Source organism: Mauremys reevesii, linkage group 6, assembly GCF_016161935.1.
Source record: "Mauremys reevesii isolate NIE-2019 linkage group 6, ASM1616193v1, whole genome shotgun sequence".
In the NCBI taxonomy this organism is placed as follows: domain Eukaryota; kingdom Metazoa; phylum Chordata; order Testudines; family Geoemydidae; genus Mauremys; species Mauremys reevesii.
In genome coordinates this window covers 48166105-48178246 of record NC_052628.1, presented here as the reverse complement: position 1 = coordinate 48178246, position 12142 = coordinate 48166105, and the positions used below count along the sequence as shown (strand labels likewise).

Sequence of the window (12142 nt, the reverse complement as noted above, 5' to 3'; positions counted from 1 at the left end):
CACTATATTCAATTATTTGGTTACTGCACAGATATCATTCTGAAGTTTTTTCAATATAAAGCCTATCTCCAAAATACGTTCTGGTCTAAGCACATCTTCCCCAGTGAGGAACGTTATAGAGTATTATAACAACCTTGAATCCCGCTGGGATATGTTACATTCCAGTAATAATATTGTACTAGTTTCTATGTGAGAAAATTATGAGAATTCTTGCAATCCTTATTATAACACCTGAACTGAACAAGAACTCAGATGGAAGTCACATTGGAAAGGATGTGTATGTGAATGCGAACAATCTCACTAACATCCAAAGTACAGGCTGTTACCACCATTTTCTATATTCTAATCTTTAAACATTTCTTATTTAAAACAAATGTCATTAAAACTTCAGAGTGGTAACCATGTTAGTCTGTATCAGCAAAAAGAACTAAATTTGAAAGTCTCTAAGGTGCCACAAGTACTCCTCATTCTGTTTATTAAAACTTCAGTTGTACTGTTTAAGAATGTCACTGAAGACTATCAAGAGCTGTTTTGCTTACTGTGTTAAGAGTTTAGTAACATGCTAGAATATGAATGTCAGATTCTATCATTGGTACGGTACCGCATAATTTCATGTTGCATTCTGTCAGACTGAACTTAAGAAAAACACAATAACAAAGCCTGTATTTTAAACATAAAAAGGACTCCAAACTGCACTATAATTCAATGATCCCTGGAACAGAAGCACTGCATACCTTCTCACTGACCTGAGAACCTGTGTCCTGAGAATGAAGAGCACTGTTCATTTCCAGGTTTCTTTCCACAAAAGTCGGACATTTTTCCAAGTGCACAGATTGACTCCCTTGTAAAGTATCCACCTGGACTCTGTTACATGGGTGCTTTGAATCACTGCAGAATTCTCTCAGTTTGTTTAATGTTTTCACACATATGCAGGGCCTGGCACATTTCTTAGGCTCTTCTTCATTAGTAAAAATACACAAGAAAAATGTATTAGCAAATTACCTTGCAATTACGATTTCAATGAGATTGACATCAAAGATGAGAAAGACAAGATAGATATCTTTTATGGGACCAACTTCTGTTGGTGGAAGATACAAGCTTTTGACCTACACAGAGCTCTACTTCAGGTCTGGGGAAGGATGGGTAGTGTCTGTGCTAAATATAAATTGGGACAGGTGGTTAAGCAAAAGGAGTCATTCATGTTCGGGGAAGTCACTTCAAATGAAGTGGACAACTGGGAGCAGATTGTTCTGTGTAAAGGCTCTGGAGTGAGCAACTAAAGGGTACCAGGCAGAGTGCTGCATTACAAAAGAAGGCACTCAGTAGAGTAACTCCTCACTTAACATTGTAGTTATGTTCCTGAAAAATGTGAATTTAAGCAAAATGATGTTAAGCAAATCCAATTTCCCCATAAGAATTAATGTCAATCGGGGGTTAGGTTCCAGGGAAATTTTTTTCACCAAACAAAAGACTATATTACATATATACTCTCACACAGTATAAGTTTTAAATAAACAATTTAATACTGGTACACAGTGATGATGATTGTGAAGCTTGGTTGAGGTGGGAGTCAGAGGGTGGGATATTTCCCTTACTGATAAATGATGAACTAGCAATTGGCTGAGCCCTCAAGGGTTAACTCTCTCTTTACACAAGGCAGCAGGAATCGAGGGAGATATGCGCATTTCCCTTAAGTACACTGCCTGAGACTGCAACTGCTGCAAGCTCCCTGTCTTGAGCCCTGGTGTGTCCCCTCTGCTCTATGGAAGATGGGGTAAGTGGGGTGCAGGAGCAGGAGGGAGGGGGGACACCCTGACATTAGCCCCCCCTCTTCCTTCACTCCCCCCCCCGCACAGCAAGCAGGAGTCTCGGGGAGCAGCTCCAAGGCAGAGGGCAGGAGCAGCACATGGCAGTGGGGGGAGGGACACAGCTGAACTGCAGGCAGCTGCTGCACAGGGAACTTCGGGGAGCGGGGAGCTGAGGGGGGGGGGGCTGCCGGTCCACCCGGGTTCCAAGCCCCCACCAGCTAGCTGCACCGGGCTGCTCTTCCTGCAAGCAGCAGACAAAGCAGGAGGCTGCCAAACGACGTTAGAAGGGAGCATTACACAACTTTAAACAAGCATGTTCCCTAATTGATCAGCAATGTAACAACGAAACAACGTTAACCGGGACAACTTTAAGTGAGGAGTTACTGTATCTTACCCAACCTCGTGAATATTTATGCTAGATTAATCTAAATAACTAGAATAATAAAATAGAGTAACTATTTGTGTAACTGTAGTTACACAAATACACATTCACATTAACATTAAACCATAATCAGTCTAAAACAACTAGTATTTACATAGCTACATAAAGAACCAGGGTCAACTTAAAAAAAAAAAATCACACTTCTGACTATTTTTAATCTACTCTTGCTACAATTAACACCTACCTGAGGGCTGGACTACACTAAAAGCTTACATAGGTATAGCTACGTCTTTCAGGGGTGTAAAAAAAAAATCTATACTCATGAGAGATGTAGCTATGCCAACCTAACCCCAGTGTGGACAGCTCTAGGTAAATGGAAGAAGTCTTCCATCAGCCTAGTTACTTGCCTCTCTGGAAGGTGGATTAACTACAGTGACAGGAGAATTCCTCCTGCAGCTGTACTGAGTATCTACAATGAAGTGCTACAGCGGCACAGCTGCATTTGTGCCACTGTAGCATTTTAAGTCCAGAAATAGCCTTAGTGCTGCTGTAGCACATCAGCGCAGGTAATCCACCTCCCTGAGAGGCTGTAGCTAGGTCAACAGAAGAATTTTTCCACTGACCTAGCGCTGTCTATGACAGGGATTGGGCTGGCTTAACTACATCACACAGGAATGTGGCTTTTTCACACCCCTGAATGATGTAGCTGGGTCAATTTAACTTTTTAGTGTCAACCAGGCCTTAGATAATGTCTTGAAAGACATTAGAGGGGAAACAATTTCCAGTTTGTTTACTTTGTGAATGCAACAGAACTTTGTGTATAATCAGCTTCACTATTTCCCCTGTATAATCGGTGAGGTCCAGGTCCACAAAGAGACTAACATTCAGGCATCTAGAAAATCTGTGGAACAACAAAGGGATCACAAAGCCTGAGCTAGGTGCCTAGCCTCCCTATACAATGAATGGGGAGAGATAGGCACCTAAGAAAGAGATCCACAAAAGCCAACATACTAGGTGGGGAGCCACTTAAGGGAGATGGAGATGCCATAGAAAGGGGGGTGTCCCGGCTGCCAGGAGACAATAGTCTTTGGAGCCGAGGGACCGGATCTCCCACCTCCCACATGAATGCCCTAACCACAAGGCTACAGAACCATTCTCAGTCACACACTCTGGCCTAATGACTAATTATTTATCGAAAGAGAAACAGCTGCAACAGGAGAGACTGAAAAATACTCTGACTGGAGTCTCCTATAGCACAGCAGTTAGGGAATCCTCCTGAGAGGTGGGAGATGCCTGTTTAAATCCTCTCTCCCCATCAGGCAGAGGAAGGAATTGTATCTGAGCGCTCTAACCACTGGGCTAAGTTATATGCACAGAAGAAAGTAAGCCAGTACGGTGTACCGGGAAGAGCCAGTATGCTGTGCTGGACCACGGCTTCCCCAGGCTGGTGATTTAAAGGGCCAGGGGCTCCGGCTGCTGCGGGAAGCCCCACAGCCTTTAAAGTGCTGCTTGAGACTTGCTGCTGGAGCCCCAGGGTAGTGGCGGCAGGGCTCCATCGGTGATTTAAAGGGCCAAGAGCACCGCTGCAGTAGCAGTGGCCAGAGCCCTTGGGCCAGCAGAATTAAAGGTCCCACCTCTTCCAGTTGAGGCCACACCCCCTGCTCAGGGCTCTGGCGTACTAGTAAGTCCTTTAAGTTACTTTCACCCCTGGTTATATGGGACGCTCCTCCTCCATCTGGATTTTTGAATGGGGCCCACTCCAGTATACATACTCAGAACACACCTGCTGGACCATGCTCTGCAGGAATCTCTAGCCTCCCCTGGTATGAGAATCACATTGCCTAGAGGGGGAAGCAGTGAACAAGCCCACAAGCAGAAATGTAGGCATCTAGGGAACGTTTACAGCAAAAATGTAGGCGCTGACTGGGTTTAAGCAGCTGAGGTGGCAGCTGAGTGGGGGTTCTGTGGATTGTAAAAGTGCCTAAATCTAGGGTTTGGGTGCCTAAATACCTTTTTGGATCTGGGCCTTAGCTTTCCCTGTTTGTGTCTATCTCATACAGAAGGCAAAAAAAATGCTTTTATTTTATTTTCAATAGAGCAAAATAATTGCAAAGCTACAAAATCAGTAGGGGGTCTGAGTGTACCATCAGTGTACCATAAGAAACTACTTTAGCTACTTTTTTTTTTTTAAACACACTATATTTCAAGTTGATAGTATGTCTCGACATTTTTTCACTCTTATTTCTGATGTACACCTCTAACCCGATATAACACGGCCCTTGGGAGCCAAAAAAATCTCACCGTTATAGGTGAGGCCGCGTTATATCAGCTCACCTCTGTTCTGCCTCCGCCAGTCCGCTTCTCCCTCCCATCCTCCCTTCCAGGCTTGCCACGCCAATCAACCCTTTGGCCCAGCAAGCCTGCAAGGGGGGAGGGGAGAGAAGCAGAGCGGTGGCTGCGCACTCAGGGGAGGAGGCGGGAGATGAGCTGGAGCAGGGAGCGGTTCCTCTGCGCCCCTGTTACTTGCTGCGGCCCTCCCCGGGGCCCCCCCGCCTCAGCTCACCTTCGTTACGCCTCCTCCCACAAGTGCGCCGCAGCTCCGCTTCTTCCCCCTCCCTCCCAGGCTTGCCGCACCAAACAGCTGATTGGCGCAGCAAGCCTGGGAGGGAGGAGAAGCGGGGCTGTGGCACGATCCTGGGAGGAGGAGGAGCGGAGGTGAGCTGGGGCGGGGGGCCCCCGGGGAGGGCCGCAGCAAGTAATGGGCGGGCGCAGAGGAACCACTTGCAGTAACACGAAATCGGATATAACGAGGTAAAGCAGCCCCATCCCCAGGAGCACTGCTTTACTGCGTTATAGCTGGAATCGCGTTATATCAGACTGCATTATATCGCGGTAGAGGTGTACTTTCAAGCACTATAAAAGTGCTGATCCACATCAATACAGTCCCTTTCTATTCTGAAAATGATTCTTTTCTCAAAATCTTTAATGACGTTAATGAACCTTTTTATTCACTGCCTTGTTTTTCTACCAACATTAATTTGTTAAGTTAAATGCTTGGTGTAGAAACAGAGCACAACTTTTTTCTTAAATCAGTTTCAACATAACTAGCAGCTATGATTTCTCAGCAACTAATGGCACTTTAAAATACATACACTGAATTCAAAAGCCAGTTCCTAAACTATGACACTGTAATTTTAACTTTTGACAATTAATAACTTTTATTCAGTTTCAGTGCCTGCAAGTTTTTGTTTACAATGAACTCACCAACATCAAGAATCTTCACTGCATCATGGCCTTCCTTTCTATTAGTTTGTACTGGTTTTGTCCTCTTTTTACTAGGTTCATTGTTTTCAACAGCTCTTCTCTTATTTCTGCCAGACTTAGAAGTCTAAAACATTAATTTTTTAAAAGTTAGTTTATTTTCTTTCCTTGTCATATGCTGAAAGAGTGAAAAATAAACACCCAAAGAACAAACTTTATCTCTGCACAATAAAGTAAAAGCACCACTTTAATTTTCTATATAACACTTAGAATTCTTTGCTACTTTAACCAACTGTATATTTATCTATACAATGGTTTTTATAATTGACTAGATTTCTTCAAAACAGATACAAAAATTAGTTATTCTTGGGGGAATTCTGTGTCACTGTACATGCACATAATTAATGAGCTGCACATAATTTTAATTTTTTGCACAGAAAAAAGCTTGTCAGAAAGTTGCTGCAGTTCTGCTTTTTGCCCACCAGAGGGTACTGTCATGCTAGAACAGAGCAGCAGCTCCTGGCCAGCTATGGAAAAGAAAAAACCTGCCTTCTTCACAGCGCCTGTCGGGCCAGGTCAGAAGACAGGAGCTAGAGGGTCACAGATGGGATCATACAGGCTTGTGGGGGGGGAAAGACAGATTGGGGCAGGGGCTGAATGGGCATGGAGGTGCAGAACCACAGGGGGGGAGGGAGGTGCAGGGCCACATGGAAGAAGGGGGATGGCTGAGTGAGATCACAGAGACACACAGGAACAGGGGAGGGAGTGCAGGCCCACATGGTGATGGGGGAGTGGGTGTCTGAATGGGACACATGTGAACAGAGGGTACAAGGACACATGGAGTGGGAGGGGGATGGGTGTCTGAGTGGCGGTGGAAGGGCATATGGGGACAGGAGCAGATGTACCTGACTGAATGGGAAAGGCTAAGGGTCAGCCAGGGTCTGCAGGGGGGAAGCTCCCTAACAATCCCTTCCTGCCCCCTCTCCCAAAAAAACCTGTTCCAGTTTTCCTGCCCATACCCAACAACCCTCCAAGTTCACTCCAAGGCTCCTTCCCAGCAATTACTCCCCTCTCCCTCAGCTCCTCCGTTGCCCCTGACTTCCCCAAGCTTTTGCACTGCTTCTGCACGGTGCAGGAAATATGGTTCTGTATTGTAATTTAAATGAATTATTACTCAGAGTTCTGTATTAATGTGCCTAGTAAGGAATCTATTTGTCAAAAAACATTTCCTCAATCTTGTTTGTTGTCTTTATTGTTACAGACATACTTGCTGACAGGTATTATGAAATAATGACCAAAAATAATTGAAACTGGTGTGATTATATTGTGTTATTTCAACAAATAAAATATGCAGAATTTGAAAGTATTGGGCACATAATTTTTAAATTTTGTTGCAGAAATTTTAATTTTTTGGCACAGAATTCCTCAAGGAGTAACTAGTGTACTCTACAGACAGTAGACAGAACAAGGTATTATTGCAACATAGGTCCAGTCTCCAGGTCACTGGCTCGACTATATCGACATGCTGGACAAAATCCTTATCCCAACAGAATAACTGGTGCAACATCCTTTGACTTTAATGGGACTAGGTTCTGACCCTTTGTGACCAACGTTACCATTAGATAACTTTTCACTGCCCTACCTGAAATGACTTGGGCCTTCACCCTGCAATAGCTCTGCACAGACACTCTCAGGCTTACAAGGTGCTCATTGGAGCCTGAGGCCTTGGTGGCCTAAATTATAGTGCCATAGGTGATCTTTACCTTTTTATCTGCTTGTAAAGTGTTAAGTCCTTGATCCCCTCAAAGCTCACAGTGAATAGACATCCACATTATAAACCTCTGCACAAGTGGTATGTTTATTTGCTCTTTGACAGAGAGGACAAGAATTAATAGTGCATGTAAACTGAACAGGATTGAGGGATATTGGTTGGGTAATGTTGCATCTGCCGTCAGGAGAGAGAAGATTTCAGTTACCAGGATTATCCATCCAGCATCTTCCATCCATAACTAATCCACTTACAAAATTATCTTTTCTGTATCCATAGCACTTTGTACGTAGAAAGTGTGATGAATACACATTTCTATGTTAATTTATCAAAAAGGATTTTAACTATTTGTTGCTACTCATACCAATGAGATTTTTCCTATGTGCTCATATTAATATATGTTTCAAATATGAGTAACTTTTTTTTTGTTGGCGGAGACTTGACTTTGAGAACTTGTCTAATATAGGAAGACATATCTGAAACTTTTAAAAGGCTTACTACCATGGTCTATTTTAGTATGATTTTCTGGGGGGGTTTCCTTTAAAAAGTATTTTTGACTGCTGATTCTTAAACGATGGAATCAGACAAAATGATTATCTTTAACGTTCTATGGTCAGTAAATTGATCAGAATATGATAACATCTTCATTCATAAAATATTCTGACTGATAAAGATTGCAAGTGTATTCCGGTTTCAGTAATTTCTTTATATTTGACTATTTCTTGTAATATACATGACGCATACTGTCATTCTACAGTTCCAGATATGTATAAACGCATGTATGACGGTCTCTTCTGGCACTTCTAACAGTAGTAACATTTTACACGACAGTCTAAAACAGATGTTTTTGTATGTCACTGAGGAAATCAAAACTTAATCTAATCCTGCACTCAGTTCAAGGTCTGCTATAAAAAAAATCACTTGCCATGATATCAATGGCTCTCTGAGAGCATTGTCTGTATGGGATGTGCCCCTTACCTCCCTACAGAGCTGAGCTTCTAGAATTTTCTAAAAAGTATTGCCCAGTGAGGCTGCATGAGCATCATCTTCTGAATTGTTCTAGGCAAAGGTTATATCATGGCCATGTGGCCTCAGTTGCCTTACTTCTTCTTACTAACTTTCAGTCCTACAAGCAAGGAAATCCAAGGAAAGGGGACAGTGGGCTGATAGCAGATGCAACACTTTCAAAATAACAGTTTCTTCACTGATTAGTTCCATTAGTGGGAATCTAGCAAACAACACAGCTCTAAAATGGGTTGAGATCTAATTAAAAAGATTGTAAAACTGCCTTCCCAAAGTAAACATCAGTTCTAGATGTCATGTAAAGAGAGTATAGTCATGTAAATGTGTAAACAACACAAGATAGCAGCCATGCACATTTTTTTTATGGTGGAAACATTATGGAGGCATAAATGTTGTCTTAGCCCTGACAGTCCCTGAGACTATCTGAACTCACTCGGACACCTTAGCTAATGCATGTCTAAATGGGACAGCCTAATCCACTTAAACGGAAGTAGAAATAGCATTCCCTTTACACAGCCTTCTAAATCTCTTAGAATTATCTAAATAAAATGCCCTCTACATCAAGAGTAGGGAGATTAGATTCCCCAAGGAGGATTTAACCATAAGGTTAGTGGTCTGAACTTGGATATTATTTTTTATTTAAATTTGGGATGAGAACACAAGACAATTTTGTCTCTTCAAAACAAAGTTAAAGAAGGATCGCCTATTAAAACATGCAACTCACTTGCTCTTCTCACAGATGTAACTGATTTTTTAAAAATCCTATTTTTAGTGACAAAAAGGCTCAAAAGGTGAGTACATCATCATGGCAGCAGCAGATTGATGTTCACTGTAGAACAAGATATCTGATTGCTAGGAAGCTGATAACCACACCTTTCAAGAATCTTTTGAGGGTGGGAGGACTAAAAAGAGAAGAAAAGCTGACTGGCAGATATGTTGAGACAACATTGAAAACACTCTGACAGATAAGGAAGCTCAAAGACTACAAAACAATGAAGACTCTAAAATACATTATATGGGCATGGAACACCAACTGCCCACAAAGAAAACTTTTGCCCCTGATGAGTAGTGTAAATGTTTTTCTAAACTGCAGCAGAAATCTCCTAGACTTCTATGGAGCATGCCACATCATACTCCATGCTGCAAGGTAAAATGAGGAGGAGTACAAGGACACATGGGGATGGGGGGGGGGGGGGAATTGAGTGTCTGTATTGTAGTTTAAATAAATTATTACTCAAAGTAATGTATTGCTATGCCTAGTAAGGAATCTATTTGTCAGAAAACATTTTCTGAATCTTCTTTTGTTGTCTGTATTGTTACAGACATTCCTGTGGACAGGTATTTTGAAATAAATGACAAAACAATTGAAACTGGCATGATTATATTGTGTTATTTTGAAAAAATAAAATATGCAGAATTTTGCAATATTATGTGCAGAATTTTTAGGCTCAGAAGTCTCTCAAGAGTAATGCTTGAACAACATCAATTTACACTACCTTTCTTTCCAACAACGATAAAGGACCTGCTCTGGTGGTTTCTCAAAATCCTAAACCTCCCTCGCTATTGGTAAAATTTCAGCACCACAAGTCTCAATTCTCAAGTCTCAATTGTCATTGCCAGTAAGCCACTGACCCCACTCTATCTGGGTGTCAGGGTCATTCCTGATTTGCCTTCAAGCTGAAAGCAGCCTGCTCTGTCCCTTCACAAGGATAGACAGGTCTTCAGATGTTATTTACAGATACTGAGTTTGAAAGGTCTCCTCATTAAGGAAGGCACTGAACCAGTGCTGTTTGCTGATGCAAGTTTACAACGCAAAGGTCCCTCAAAATAAGCAGCAAACAGGAACGGGAAGGGAAAAACAATAACTCCTGCCTCCAAATACATGTGTGGCAAAATAAAATAAAGCTGAAAACTGAAAGTAACTCAATTTAAAACCAACTTTTCCAAATTATCAGCAAATCTATCAGTGTAGGCACAATATCTTTTTTACCAAGCTCTGTATCATGGTGATTAATGATAATTTAAAAAATCAATTAAGAAAAAATATTTGCCCTGGCTTAGTGGGTGTTCAGGATTTGATAAGGTTGCTTTAAGTTTATTTTCTGAGAGTTGTCCTATGTAAAACTCAAGATTCTTGGAAGTGGTTACTGCATATTCCCACTCAGTGGGTTGGACCCCCTACTCCAGTTCCTCTAAGGTTTTGGAAAGCAATGCTTTTTTGGGCCCACACAAGTACTATCTTTGCAGCATCTGATATTTGCAGCTGAGTTTATAAAAGAACTGTGTGACCCCAAATGCCTAACTTTTTTTCCCCTTTCCAGAGTCAGGTGAGCATATAAGGACCTTTGTGTCTGGAGTGATTTTAGTTTGTTTTGTTTTTTAAAAAATTCCCTAATTTTATTAACTGTATTATAGATAGTGAGCGTTAAGTAGTTTGCTCAACTGCACAACTATGTTTCCATTCTTGATCCACTGTCCTCGAAAGACCCAGGTAAGAAAGGCAGATTTAAGTGATGAGCATTTTGTATGTGGTGAGTTCACAATGAAGTTTAATTCAGGCTATATCTACATTACAGATTACTTCAGTACAATTTATGTCACTCATGGATATGAATAATCCACCCCCTTGAGCAACATAAATTATACTGATCTAAGCACCAGTGCTTGTCCACAGGAGAGCTTCTGCCACTGACATAGCTACCACTTCTCACAGAAGCAGGAGTTATTAAGCTGACAGGCGAGCACTCACCCATCAACTAAGGGCTTGTACACACTAGCACTTACTTTGGTGTGGAAAAGCCATCCCACTGAGCAACGTAACTTACACTGGCCTAGTCATCAGTGTGGCCAGTGCTATGTTGGCGGGAGAAGCTCTCCCACTGACATGACAACTGCCACTCAAGGAAGTGGAGTAATTATACCAACAGGAGAGCTCTCTCCTACCAGCACAGAGCATCTGCACTAGCAGCACTGCTACATCACTATCACTTTTCTAATTTCTAGTGTAGATTAGCCCTTAGGAGTGATGTCATCAGAAGCATTACAGCAGTACACCACTGTAGTGTAGACAAGACAGCAAAACACCACATCCGGTGACTCTTCAGCCACACAGCTCTGCTAGTGGTGTTGCTGGTGGGAGGAATGAGGGCACTAGCCCAGCATTGTAACAGCAGCAATTACCCAGACAGTTAAGTGGAGGTGGCATGAGGGGCTCCAAGGCCCCGGGAGAAGCCCAGTAATAGGTAATAATTGGAGATATACCAATCTCCTAGAACTGGAAGGGACCTCGAAAGGTCATCGAGTCCAACCCCCTGCCTTCACTAGCAGGACCAATTTTTGCCCCAGATCCCTAAGTGGTCCCCTCAAGGATTGAACTCACAAGCCTGGGTTTAGCAGGCCAATGCTCAAGCCACTAAGCTATCCCTGCACCCCGGTAGGTCAGGGCCCGCCCTGGCGCTAGCAAGGGTTTGTTTATTGCAGTATCTGTGGCCACGCACCGACCCAGGATCACACAGCGCGTTAAGAAAAACCCGCCCCGGGGCTGCTGCCCCACACCCGCCCGGCCCAGCGGTCCCTCTCCCGACACGCCGGCTGCTCCTGCGCCCCATCCCCGCGCACCGTGTGCGGAGCCGCAGCCTGGAGCCCATCGCCGCCGCCGCTCGCCGCGGAGCCGGCTGAGGACCCGGCTACGCGCAGGGACCCCACCGGCCGGAAGAATTTACTCAGCACCGACTGTCCGGGGCCGCGCGGCTCTCGCCCCCGCCGCATGCTCGGGAACGCAGGAACCAGCAGCCCAGACCCCGCCGTTCCCTGCGCGCGCCGCCGAACACAACAGTGACGCAATCACGGCACCACGTGTAGGTTAGAAAGGGGGCGGAGTTAGAAGGAAAGGAGGTTGGA

The 12142-nt window shown here is 43.5% G+C and overlaps 1 protein-coding gene across 3 annotated transcripts in view; it reads right to left on the bottom strand.

Annotated features, from left to right (window-relative positions):
* The window catches only part of MSH3 (mutS homolog 3), a 171690-nt gene extending 159548 nt beyond the window's left edge, over positions 1–12142 (bottom strand). The window contains exons 1-3 of one of the 3 annotated variants that reach the window (XM_039545119.1): positions 11861–12142; positions 5455–5578; positions 735–958 (exon numbers count right to left, since the gene is read on the bottom strand). In XM_039545119.1, the coding sequence (XP_039401053.1) occupies positions 735–958; positions 5455–5578; positions 11861–12010 (498 nt within the window). In that variant the 5' untranslated portion in view covers positions 12011–12142. The remainder of the gene's footprint in view (positions 1–734; positions 959–5454; positions 5579–11860) is intronic. The other 2 variants (XM_039545117.1, XM_039545118.1) reach the window with 2 other exon arrangements.